This window comes from Equus asinus, chromosome 12 (assembly GCF_041296235.1).
Source record: "Equus asinus isolate D_3611 breed Donkey chromosome 12, EquAss-T2T_v2, whole genome shotgun sequence".
NCBI lineage: Eukaryota > Metazoa > Chordata > Mammalia > Perissodactyla > Equidae > Equus > Equus asinus.
Genome location: NC_091801.1, coordinates 16866788 through 16879447, shown reverse-complemented (window position 1 = coordinate 16879447; position 12660 = coordinate 16866788). Strand labels below are relative to the sequence as shown.

Genomic DNA, 12660 nt, shown 5'->3' with positions numbered 1-12660 from the left:
TCTACTGAACATCCATATGGATCTCCTGAAGATAGTGCCATCTCACCATGTGCGAAACCAGAGGTATTCTCTCTTCTCGTATTCCCTAAAAGTGGTAATATGGAGAAACCTGTGAGGATTTCACATTCAATCGTTCACTACAACCTATTGAATCTTGCTCTGAAACTACCTTCCAATATATTTCTTTCTCTTCTTACTGTTGCTTTCTTGCCCCAGGTCCTCAGCTTATACATGCCCTACTGCTACAGGCTTCTTCCTGCCTCCTCTCCCTGTTTCCAGTTTTTACTTTCCCAAATGGCTGTAGGCAAGTGAAACAAATGTATTCCTTCAAACACCAATTTTCCAAAAACCAATTCCACATAAAGATCAATTTGTCAAATAATCAATTAACCAAGTTTATCGAATTATACAAAAGTGTTATAGTTAGTAAATATCAATGAATGCCTGCTCTGTGCTAGACATACTTCTGAGACACTGAGATTATGACAGTACATGAGAAAGAGTTCCTATCTTGAGGTATCAGAAAAGAAATGGATTTTTAAAATAGATGAATAATGATAGGGGAATGTGTGTGTGTCTGTACATGTACATGCATGTTTATGTTTAAATATGTGTGTATTTATATAGTCAAGTAATGATAAGGACTATGGTAGAAAAAGTCAGATAGGAGGATAGCGAGAAACCAAAGTAAACATTCTTTTGAATAGAGTCAATGAATATGATTATATTATTCTCATGACTATTATGCTTGGATATATTCAATGAATGTGTTCTTATTTGCATCACTTTAAGAAAATGTTTATTTAGTCTAAAGATATATAGGAAAATTTTTAAAATATAATTTTTATTAATATATTCATGAAATATATGTTCTAGTATAGCACTGTCCAATAGAAATATGTTAGCCACATTATATCATATGTAATTTAAAATTTTCTAATAGTCATATTAAAAAAAGAAACAGGTAAAATTAATTTTAATAATGTTTTGTTTGACCTAGTATATCCAAAATATTATTTCAACATGTAGTCACTATAAAAGTTATAAATTAAATATTTTGTATTATTTTCTTCATACTAAGTCTTCTAAATCCTGTGTGTATTTTACTCTTACAGCATCTCTCAATTTGGACTAACCACATTTTAAGTGCTCCATAACGTGCAGTTGGTGACTAATGAATTGGATGAGATGGTTCTAGAATATATTGACTATATTAAATATATTCTTGATATTTAGTTGACATATAGTTGCATATTCTTAAATAAGAATATATTGATGAGAAATGCTTTTATAGTTATGAGTAGTAACTCATTTACTGAATGTATTAGTTGAACATATTCATTTCAATGAAGAATATTTTATAGATTATATTATTCATAATATTGACCATGTTTAAAAAGAATATTCCTAAATTAATTTTTTACAAATTTAGAAAATTTTTTATTTCCATAAATATACCTACAGTTATCTTTTTAAAGCACAGATTTGGTCACTTTTTCCCCCTTCATCTTCTGAACATCTTAGAGAATATTTTATTTAGGAAAAAGGCCCAAAAAAGGGAAGGAAAAAAGAAAAGAAAGGAGGAGGAAAGGAAGGAAAGAAGGAAGGAAGGAAAGAAGGAAGACAGACTGATACCGTTGATGTTCTAAGATTCTGAGTTTTCTATATTTAAAAAATATTCCCGGCATTTCCTTCCTTGACTTATTCAGTAATGAAAATTCCTTGGACAGGATATTACTCAAATTCTTTCATTTGTTTTTCTTTCTACTCTTTCAAGTTATGCAAACTTTCCAAAATTTCCTAAGTTTAGACATTTCTGTTTCCTTCTCTAGCTCTTTTAATCCTAGACACCTGCTCCGTTTAATAAAGTTAATCAGGAAAGGGAGCTATGGAGATCTAGATTTGTATTTTATTTTTGTTCTTTGTAAACTCAACATAGATTATTACTATCCTTCCATGACTAAACAGGATGAAGGATTCTTGATAGTTGTATCACGTGACATTTAGAGCTTGGTAACTACTTGATAGTTATTAGGAGCTCATTGACTTTCCTTGATGGAATGAATATTGGTAAAGGAAGCATGAAAGAATGAATATTTCTCAGAGTAAGGCCTCTCCTAAGACTTGGGGAGTCAGTTTCACTGCCACCATCACAGCTGCATCTGATGCTTCCACAGCCAGAGCAGTTGCTGAGGCAGTTTCAGCTTGCAGGATGCTGAAGTCTCCAAGGAAAAAGCGAATGAACTCCAGAAGGCTTCTTCCTCTAGAATTCTCTTTTTCTCCCATACTGTGATGGTTATTCTGAGTTGGAAAAAAAGAAATGATACCCAGATGGGTATGGGGTGGCTAAGCCATCTTTAAAAATGCAGTCCTAAAATTCATGTCCTATTACTTTCTCTACATATGTCAAACAACTTACGAATGCTTACATAATAACCATGAAGCTCCATACCCCTATCCTTTATCTTAGTAGTAGGAAAATGGTGCAAAGGCAAGTAGAAAGATGAGTGTTTAGGCCTTTGAACATGTCCTCAAATGTAAGGAATAGCCGTCGTATCTGGACTCCCTAGCACAGAAGGAACCACGTAATTTCTTCATGACACTGTGAAGAATAACTCAGTACTCAGTTCATTAATAAGTCAGTGTGGTGTGCTTTGCAGCTCCAAAAATAAAACTGAGGAAGCAACTTTTAGGTCTAATTCATAGCAATATGGTCACCAAAAGATTGTTGCTTCATTAAAAAAAAAATGTTCTTTTAAACATTCAATTTCATCTTTTTCATGGTATCAGATATACCCTAAATCCATCATAGAACTGTAATGAGAATATTTGCGAGAAGCTTAGATTTAGATTAAACCTGAGAGATCATTTAGTACAATGCTTCTGCAAAATTCTAAATCATCCACCAGAAATAATTATTCAGTGTCTGCTTTAATCACTTCTGAGGGTGGTGTACTCACATTTCCCGCATGGCGCTGTACAGTATGCCTTTGAATAGCTATAAATGTTAGAAGATTGTCATGTTGGCTCAGAAATGTGCTTCCCTCTCCTTAGACCTATTTCTTCTTTGGAGCTGCTGGGGGAGCTCTGTATGATAAACCTTTAGTTATTTGAAGGTTGCCACTATGGAATCCATGAAGACCATCAAATGAGAACAAGCAGATGCTGTGTTTTTGGAGCTTCTTATAGCAAAGGAGTCAGCCACCATCATTGCATTTGCCAGAGACCCAAAGGCAGGCAGGGAAGTGGGAAAGCTTTATAATGAAAAAAAAGCGGGAGGCAGGGCTTGAAGTATATGCTGATTGGAAGTTCTTGGCATGGGGAAACTGAAGGCGGGCTCACTAGATGCAGACTATCTTTTTCAGTTGGTTTGGAGAGCATCTTTGGCTTTCTCTGGTTGGTTCTGAGCTGGAAATGGGGGCGAAATGAGAGAAGCTGGCCTTTATTAACCAAGACCTGAATGTTTTGATCCAACTGCTGCAGAGGTAGTGTGACTTCACTGGTTGATTCTAGCAGACTGTGTGTGGGTCAGGGTTCTAATGTCATATATGATCTATCCATTGTCTGTTTATATATTCAATCTTTCAGTCCCCTCTTTCGGCCATTCTCTCCCTTGCAGGAAGTTGGGCAAAGGTAAGACTAGAGATCCAGATCTTCATTGCTTGATAATTATCCACTTGTCTCCATAGTCAATTGTATCACAAGAGTTTCTTAATTTTTTTGATGTTGAATTATCGTGGTGACCATCTGACGGAAAAGTGGCTTCATAGAAGCATTTAAGATGTGTATTAAGCGTTAAGATGATAGAGTTCAACATACTGGCATCATGACTACTATCACAAAAACAAGAAGCATTAAAAATCCGTTTAAGGTGCTATGGAACCAAGAGTCTGAATTGTCCAACCAAGGCCAAGAGAAAACTCCTACACATCATAAGGATCAACCTTAGAAAGCCAAGTAGCTTTTTTTCCTTAAGGCAATATATAGCCTTTTTTACCTTTCCTGTTTCACTGAGCCAAGTACAGCAAGAGGTATTAGCAATGGCGTAGATACCAACATGATTAGTGAACAAGAAATCTAGATTGTCCATCACTACTCTTGCCAAGGAATTGAGACTGATCTGTATACCATCTAGGGTAGAGGTGTATCATTCAGAATTTCTGCCAGAGTTAAAATGATACATGTCTTACAGTCTTTTGTTTGTACGATTCCTATTATTGGAAACACTTTGATTGTTTGCATAAACAATGAATCAGTAACTCTCCCAGGTAAAGTGCCTGAATAATCAAAGGTAGCCTCGTGTTGGAGCTTGAATCTGAATTATAATTTTCAGCTTTGATAATTTATAGAATTAGGGCCTCTTTGTACAGATAAGTTTTGTGATACTATCCTAAAGTTCATGAGATATTAGTATAAAGCAAGCAAGATTAGCCATCCTGGCTGCAAAGGAAGTAGTATCTGGTAGGAACACATAGGTATCCAGGAAAAAAGAAATTGTTCGTGATATGATGTTGGAAGCAAGGCCTTACATTAGCTGCATAATCTGAGATTGGGTTTAGAATGATTATGCTCTGATCTAAAAATTTTAATAAGAGAACAAAAGAGAAAAAGGACCAGTATGGGTGAGTGACAACCAGGAGAATATAGAAAATGAGAAGAATGATTGTAAGTAAGTGGATGAACAGCAAAATACGAACTAGTCGTGAGTTTTGATCCAACATCTTGGGCAGAAGCTGTCCACTGTCTGAGGTCATCAGACTGTTCTGAAGATCTTGGATCACCTATAAGGAAGAGCAGCTTCTAGAGAATCTCTGAGAATCCTTGGTCTGAGATTCCCTATTGGAATAGGCTTCCTGTTTGTTGATTCTGGATAGCTTCTTTAGTTGTGAAATGTGAACCCAAGGATTTACTCAAGAGAGTTTTATTTACATATTTATTATTAACAGTATCTGATAGAATCCCTTCCAGTGAGGTTCAAGAGCAGTTTTCCTCTGATGTGTCTTCCAATAGATGAAATCTCATAGTTGAATATCATAAAGAAGCTGTTTGAGAAGATATTTTGGGGGCTGGCCTGGTGGTGTAGTGGTTAAGTTCACATGCTATTGTTCAGCAGCCCGGGGTTCACAGGCTCGGATCCTGGGTGTAGAACTAGCACCATTCATCAAGCCACGCTGTGGTGGCATCCCACATAAAATAGAGGAAGGTTGGCACAGACATTTGATCAGCAAGTCTTCCTCACCAAAAAAAAGAAGATATTTTGAACGTGAGCTTAACCTGTTGGCTATAGGACTGGGTATAGTACAGGTGTCTCTTGCAATATTTTGCAATTTCTCTGCACAGTAGGGCAGAGTTTAGTGTCATAGGTAAAATCCTTAAGCACATGGGCCCTCCAGTTACCAGTTCACAGGGAAATAAAGAGTGAAAACTTGAAGGAGTGGACCATACCAACTTAAAGGCAAGTGGGAGTACCTTTGACCAAGGGATTGCAGGGTTTCTGAAAGTTTTGTTAATTTTATTTAAAGACATTGTTGATTCTTCCCATCTTTCAGGAAGTTTGTAGGTGGTAAGAGCAGCATGGTTTCTGAGTAAGGGGGGTAATGCCCTGCGAAATTCTTTTATAACGTTTCTCGTGAAGTGTATGCCTTGGGCACTTGATATAAAAATTTGTATTCTCAAGATTGGAAACACAAAATCAAGCAGAATTTTAGCAACTGTAAAGACTTTTTGGCCAAGGGATGTTTTGATCCTTCTGAAAATAGACATACAATAGCTAAAACATATTCAAATCTCATGAAGGGTGGAAGCTGTGCAAAATCCATCAAAGGTGTTCAGAGGGCCCTTGAAGCTTTGCTTCCTGGCCATATCCCACCTTTACAGTTTTTCTAGAATTATGTTGTTGACAAGTGACACAAGACTCAGAAATTACCTCAACTGTTTTTAAAGTTTCCCCAGCTATGTTGATTTAAGATACTCCAATTTATCCGTACGGTAATGAGTAGTTTCATGGAGAACTCTACCTAATATCCATTTGAAATCATCTAGAGCCACTAAGCGGCTGTCTTGAGAGTACCAATGATTATTTGAGTGAAGCTGGAACTGGATTTTTTCTATTTTTCTTTTCAGAATAAGGGGCTAAATGATATTTTGTAATGGTCTGTTTGAATTCTTTAAGAATTTATCCTTTAAGAGTTTAGATAGGCTCCTAACCTTGGGTAAGTCTGCTTATTTGGCAAAATGAACTGCTAGAGTATTTCCTTTAGTTTCCATTTTATTTCTTTTTTCCATATTATTTTATTTCTCATATTTTGAGCTCCAACTTTTATAATAGCTACCTCTTTATCAAGTAGGAGTGCATCTAACATTGTCTTAAACATCTTATCCATTTTTGATGGGGGTTCCAGCAGAGTTAAGAAGCCCTTTGTTTCCAAAGCATCTCAAAGTCATATTAAAAAAACAAAAAAGCATACATTGTATATATATTCGTCTGTTTACTCTGTGGTCTTTGGCTAGTCAACAAATTCAAATAAGTGCAATAATTCTGCCATCTGGGCTGATTCTACTTCAGGTAGAGGATGGTATTCTAAAGGCAAAATTAAATTGGTGACAGCATATTCTGTTCAAGTTATGAGGTGTCTATCAACAAATAGTAAGTCAGAACGTTCAATAGGAGTCCTTAACACTGAGTGAGGTACAGCAAATTCCCTAACTGAAATAAGAAAACTATGAAGTTGCCTTCTCCCGGTAGGGGCAGGAGAGGGGCAGATCAGGGTGTTGCAGGGGTGAACAGCAATGTGAGAGGGAGAGACTAGGAGAGTCTCAGGTTAATTAGCTAGCTGGAAAGTGTTGTGTTCCCAGGTAGTACCAATGTCTGTACTGCATGAGGAACCATGAGATCAAGAGGGGAGCCTATAGCTAGTTCAACAGAAGCATCAAATTTTGAAGTGGCGCCTATTGCCCTAAAACAAGGGAATAAACCTTTGCAACCAGGTCAAGACAATGTGTTTTTGATGATTCTCTTAAAGTCAAGTTAAAGTCTAAAGTCTTCTCCAGATTACTTATGTGCGAGTAGACAAAAGAATTTTTAGTTGGGGATGTCTATGGAAACAGTCTGTTGACCACCGTTTTGCAGATTACGGAAGGCCTGTTCATGATTTGGACTAAGAGTAGGTACAATCTCAGGAAAATTGACGCTTGTTGTTTGCAATATCCAGTTAAACCTGGAAAGCCTCTCAGTTGTTTTGTGAGGCATCTAAGTTTGGGTCATCTATAGCCTTATTCAGAGAGAGTGATTTTCCTCCTTCTGTAGATTATAACCTCAATAATGGATTATGTTTTGGCAACGTTATAATTTATCTTTTGAAACTCTATGTCTCTTTTTCGTTAAGGCTGAGAGCAAGTAACTGAAACCCTTTTACAAAATTCCTTGTTCTGTGAATAACATGGGAGATCATGTACATATTGTGTCAGGACTGAATTACAAGGGAAATTTAGATCTTTTAAGTCTTGATTGAGGACCTGGGAAAAATAGGAGGGGGCTTCAGTGAGCCCCCGGGACATGACTCTCCGGGTATACTATTGTCCTCCCCAAGTGAAGACAAGTGGAAAGATTTTGAATGAAAAAAGACAAGGCTTCAGATATGTTCTCATTGGAGGTTGTTGGATGGGGAAGCCAAAGGTAGACTATTTACAAGCAAAGGAACTTATGTAATTAGTTTGGGAGCATATTTGTCTTTCTCTGGTTGGTTCTGAGTTGGAAGCAAAGGCAGAAAGAAGGAAGCTGGTGGTCAGACCAATTCCTGACCATTTGGGGCCAATTGCTGCAGAAATTGTGGATTGGCTTCTCTGGATGGTTAGAGCAGAGGGTGGCGTCATGTTCTACAGTCCTATATGGTGTACCCATTGTTCAAATGGATTCAGTCTCTCACCATTTTTCCCCTGTAAATCTCATATAATTTCTCTCCAACTACATCTAGAAATGATTTGAGAAATAATTGATGCATGAGGTAAGATTTTTGCTAAGCAGAAATATAATGTTTTACTTAACAAACTACTAGCAAATTCCTGAAAACGTGCACTTTTCTCCTTAATACTATTAGAGTTAATTTTTTTCTCTGTAATTGTTTATATTGTTACAGAGGATCTTGATGATTTAAGAATGGAGGGAGTAACTACCCTGGTACCTTCTGGGAGCAAATTTAACCAAAGTCGTGCTACTCACCCTGCTGAACCTCAGGCCAAGGTCACACTGAACATCTGTTCAAGGTGTGCCAGGTAAAACAAATAATAGGTATAGTATATGTAAACGTGATCTTGATTTTTAAAATCTAGGGTATTGATGCAAAGTGTGTCCTCCTCTGTGTTAAGAAAATCTTTTCCTTCCAGTTATCTTTTGTGCTAACATTGGCCAGGGGGTTAGTCATGCAGTTTATCCTTATGCCCAATGCCACTCAGACCAACAATGAATCAAAGAGTTTAGATTGTCTCCACTTCACAGTTTGAGACTATTTTCAGTCTTTTTGTCTCTGAATTTCATTTGCTGTTCTGCCCTTCTATTCCCTTTCAAAGGAAGATTCAAGGGGCTCTGAAAGTTCAAAGCCACTTTTAAAGCACCTGCATAAAGGACAAGTGTGCCAAGGTACAGTGTAAGATCTGATATGATTGGCCTCTTAACCTGCTCCTCATCCTGTTCACCTCCTGGAAAGAATTTAATCAGCTTGACGCTTTTCCGCGTTGGCAGCTGGAAGCAATCTTTGCATGTACCCTATGTGGCCAAAGAAGTAGTTTCAGTTACTGCCAAGTCAGCTCCCAGTGCTAGTCTAGCAGAAACTCACCAGATAGCTAGAATTCATTCTTTTGTGGAAACTAAATCTCATTTGCAAAGAGGCTTTTAAGCCTGTTTAAATGATAAAACAAGCCTTCTAACCCTTATGTAAATGGTGCAGATTAGCAAGAACAATGCACTGGCTGGCCAGTTTTATCTCCTTTTCTTTATGTCTAGCTGTTCCATTGTGCTGTTGGAGAGGGGATTAGCTGCTTGGAAATAGGGAGGGGGAAAGTGTAGGAAAATCAAATCACATTTTTGTGGCTTTTCTTCTTTCATTTTACCCCTTTAGAATTTTTATTTTAATTGTCACAGGCTCAGAAAAACAGAAAGGAAACCTCTTAGAAAATCAGGGGATATTATTTGAGACCGTTAAGAGAAATGCCATAGTTCAGTGAAAACATCAAGGGAAACGTTGCTACAGATAAGTAATATTTGGATGAGTTGACTTTTTGATTAGGGGTGTGAAGAAAACTGCTAATATTTATGTGATGATAGTTAGGCATCCTGAATAAGCAAGGTCATCTAGGGAAGAGCTGTTTGGAAGTTTAAAAAGAACATTCTAGTATATTTGTACATTTACAATTCCACTGGAGAGGGGTTGGTCTTGGTTCTTCATATAATTTGTAGAAGATTGGGCTATGAGGTGTTTGTTTTTTCAAAAGGGAAATCCTATGAAAATGATATGTTTTGTTAAACTATTGAGGATTTGAATTGAGAAAGGTCCAAGCACATACAGTCCTAAATTATTTACCATTCAGCTTCCTGATGATAGAGTTGGATTGTAAATTGCAAGCAACTTGCATTTAAGGTGAACTCTTAACTGAATTTTTTGAAGAAATATTCAAGTAAATAATAATTGGTTACATTTATTGCATTGTTACTATGTACCATGTACTATTCTAAGCATATTAAATATATAGACTAATTTAATGCTCAAATAATGCTGGGAGTTAATTGCTATTATCTTCATTTTATGCATAAGCAAATTGAGGGATGAGTTGGTTAAATAACTTGTCCAAAGTAACACAGCCAGTAGGTGGCAAAACACAGTGTCAAACCCAGGTAGTATCGCTTGACAGTCTGCCTGCTTATTTTGTTCTCTTGCTAAGTGCCAAGCTCTTGTCTTAAGGTGAAGATGGAAGCCTAAAATAGATAAAAACAATGAGATAGAAAGAGATTTAGGTGTTTGAAATGATGGGAGTGCGTGATTGTTTTGATTGAGAGTAAGGCAATGTTGTACTTTCAAAAGCAAGACAGCAATATATTGATTCAGGGAAATGTGGTAAACGGTGTGCAAGAAGACACTAGGCTGTTGATTTTAGAGTGGCTGCTGTTGCCAGAGTTTAGAGTGGGAAAAAACTATCACTTGTCAGGAACTATGAAGAATCTGAGATTTTTACACTATTTGCAACCTAGCCTGTTAGTCTGCCATTGTTTTATAGATGCTGACAGAAGACATGAAACTCCTGGGTCAGAGACCAAGGACTTAGTACTCACAACAATAACAATTGTCAGAGTATTGGCATTTTCACTGATTCCCTGAGGGCAAATCTCACAGAGTGACACAAATAGAGTAGTAGGTTGCAGTACATAAGAGGAACCCTGAGTTTAGGAAACCTGAATGTTTTCTAATGGGAAGTTAGTGTTGCTCTAGAGAGAGACCCCTTATCTATCTTCCAAGGCTATTTGCTGTACAAATATCCCTGAACAGATTATCTGAAACAAAGGCTGTCAGTGTCTTTGATCACAAGATATCTAGAAACATGAGAGACTCATGAAGAATTATTTCCCAGTGCTACTTAGAGTGGACTACTTTTGTAATGCATTGATATGGTTATCAAAATTTTCCACAATTAATTCTCAAACATCAACTTATATTGCTGGCTCACTTTTCCTAATTGCAAGTAAGGCTTTTAAGACTGTGAGAATTATATTTTTTAACCCAGGGCTGAGCAATTATCTGAGGCAGAAATCATAAACTGGAGGACTGTAGATAGTGTCCAGTTTTGTGTGTCCACATAATACTTAAAAATACCGCTGGGTTTGTTACCAGTTTTATATAAAACTTGGGATTTCTATCTCCTCTTAAAAATCCATACAGGTGATAACACTGGGCCCACATTCTCAAATGATTGCATAGTAGCAACTTCCTCCTCCACACTCTTGGACCCTGCAGTTGTGCTCTAGTTCACCTCAGATTGTCTGTGCACCTTCCCTCATTTACACTACCTGTCTAAAGTCTCTAGGCCTTTGTTTGTAACCTCTGATTTGTAGAAACACTGGGACTCCAAAGATAACTAATGAATTAGGACTGGTGGAATGCAGGCTGAGGAACCTGGCCAGGCTGCTGGGAGAGGGATCTGGTGCCCAGAAGAGGCAGATTCTACCCTCAGGGTACCAGGTTATGGGCAGAAGTTTATGGTAGTCAGACTGTAGTCTTAGAGCAGCCAGGCAATCCCTCAGAACTGAGATAGTGTGAGTCGGTCAGAAATCCACTGCTGCAGACTAGACCAACATGGAGAAAATGATAGCTTTATTTAGAGAACTGTGCCCATTCCCATTACTGTCTTTGTGGGCACTGGTACCTAGCCTGGAAGATAATGAGAGATAATGTGGGCTTCATAGAGGAAGCCCAGACATTGGATTTTGGGTCTGGTATCAGGATTTAATTCCAGTCTCACTGGATTGGAGACAGCGTGGTACTAATGGATAAGAAAGTTTAGGATAATTAATGCCAAATTGTATCACGTACTTGCCAACACCTTCGAAGGCTTCCTGGTAAAGATAGAATGGAAAGACAACATCCTTTGAAGTCTGACAAAGAGATCTAACTAATGTCCACCCTCCAAATTACCTAGTATGTCATCTTGGGAAAAATTACACAAACATTCAGAAAATCTGGTCCCTCATCTGTGAAATGGAGTTCATGTAATCCTGGAGATACCCTCTAAGGACAATTGAAAGGACTGGACAGGATGATGTCTGCAAAGGCAGCTCGAAAAGTGTTGACAGTGCAAAGGCTATCAAGCAACAGGGGGTTTCCTCCTCTCTTTCTCTCCTTCATGAGGATAATTACCATGTAAATACTTAAGCAGTTTAAAATGCTTGGAGTTTTTTTCCATCTTTTTGATAGGCCCACATTAAAGTGCTCAGGTCTTGAAAACAAAAGAGCCTCATTTTCCTTACATTCAGAAATTTCCTTAGGCTTCTGACTTACTAGGGAGAAAACTATGGTTCATCTCCCTGGATTTCTGTGTTCAATAAAAGAGTGTAAGGTGGCAATATTTTTCTTTCTTTGTTTGTTGTTTCTTAGAGTTTTAAGGTCAAGAAATCATTTTTTCTACAGAACTGGAGAGGTAAAATGTAACAAGTGACCTAATGGATGTGTTGTGATCTTGAACTAATACTCTAGTCTCAAGATACTGTCAACAACCTCAATGTAGAGTCAGTGAGACTCAAATAATGTTCAGAGTTTCTGCAAAGAACCGATCAATGATCAAGTTAGTGTCAAGTGGTGAAGTCTACTCTTTTGGTTGTCATTTTCCTCAATCTCTTTTTCAAACACTGCACCACTTGTGAGCTACTTATGGAGTCACAGTATCTAGGAGTGTTTGCTGATGAAATGTCTGGAACACTATTGCTCTTATTAAGCTGAGGCCATCAGTGAAGGCCGCAGGCTTTTTCATTCAGAACCTGATTGGAAGACATGATCTGTAAGGAGACTGATACATTCTACTGGGGATGATTGAGGGATGTAAGATATACGAGACCACTGGAGAGACCTCCGCTTTTCAAGAGATCTGAAAAAGAGGAATTTGGTGCACATGAAGTTGCTC

The 12660-nt window shown here is 37.6% G+C and overlaps 1 protein-coding gene across 10 annotated transcripts in view; it reads left to right on the top strand.

The window, feature by feature from the left end:
* Positions 1-12660, top strand: part of C12H8orf34 (chromosome 12 C8orf34 homolog) — a 371097-nt gene that overhangs the window by 230137 nt on the left and 128300 nt on the right. For 7 of the 10 annotated variants that reach the window (XM_070481128.1, XM_070481132.1, XM_044780279.2 and 4 more), the window contains one exon: positions 8136-8271. In XM_070481128.1, coding sequence (XP_070337229.1) covers positions 8136-8271 — 136 coding nt within the window. The remainder of the gene's footprint in view (positions 1-8135; positions 8272-12660) is intronic. The other 3 variants (XM_070481133.1, XM_014838485.3, XM_070481130.1) reach the window with 1 other exon arrangement.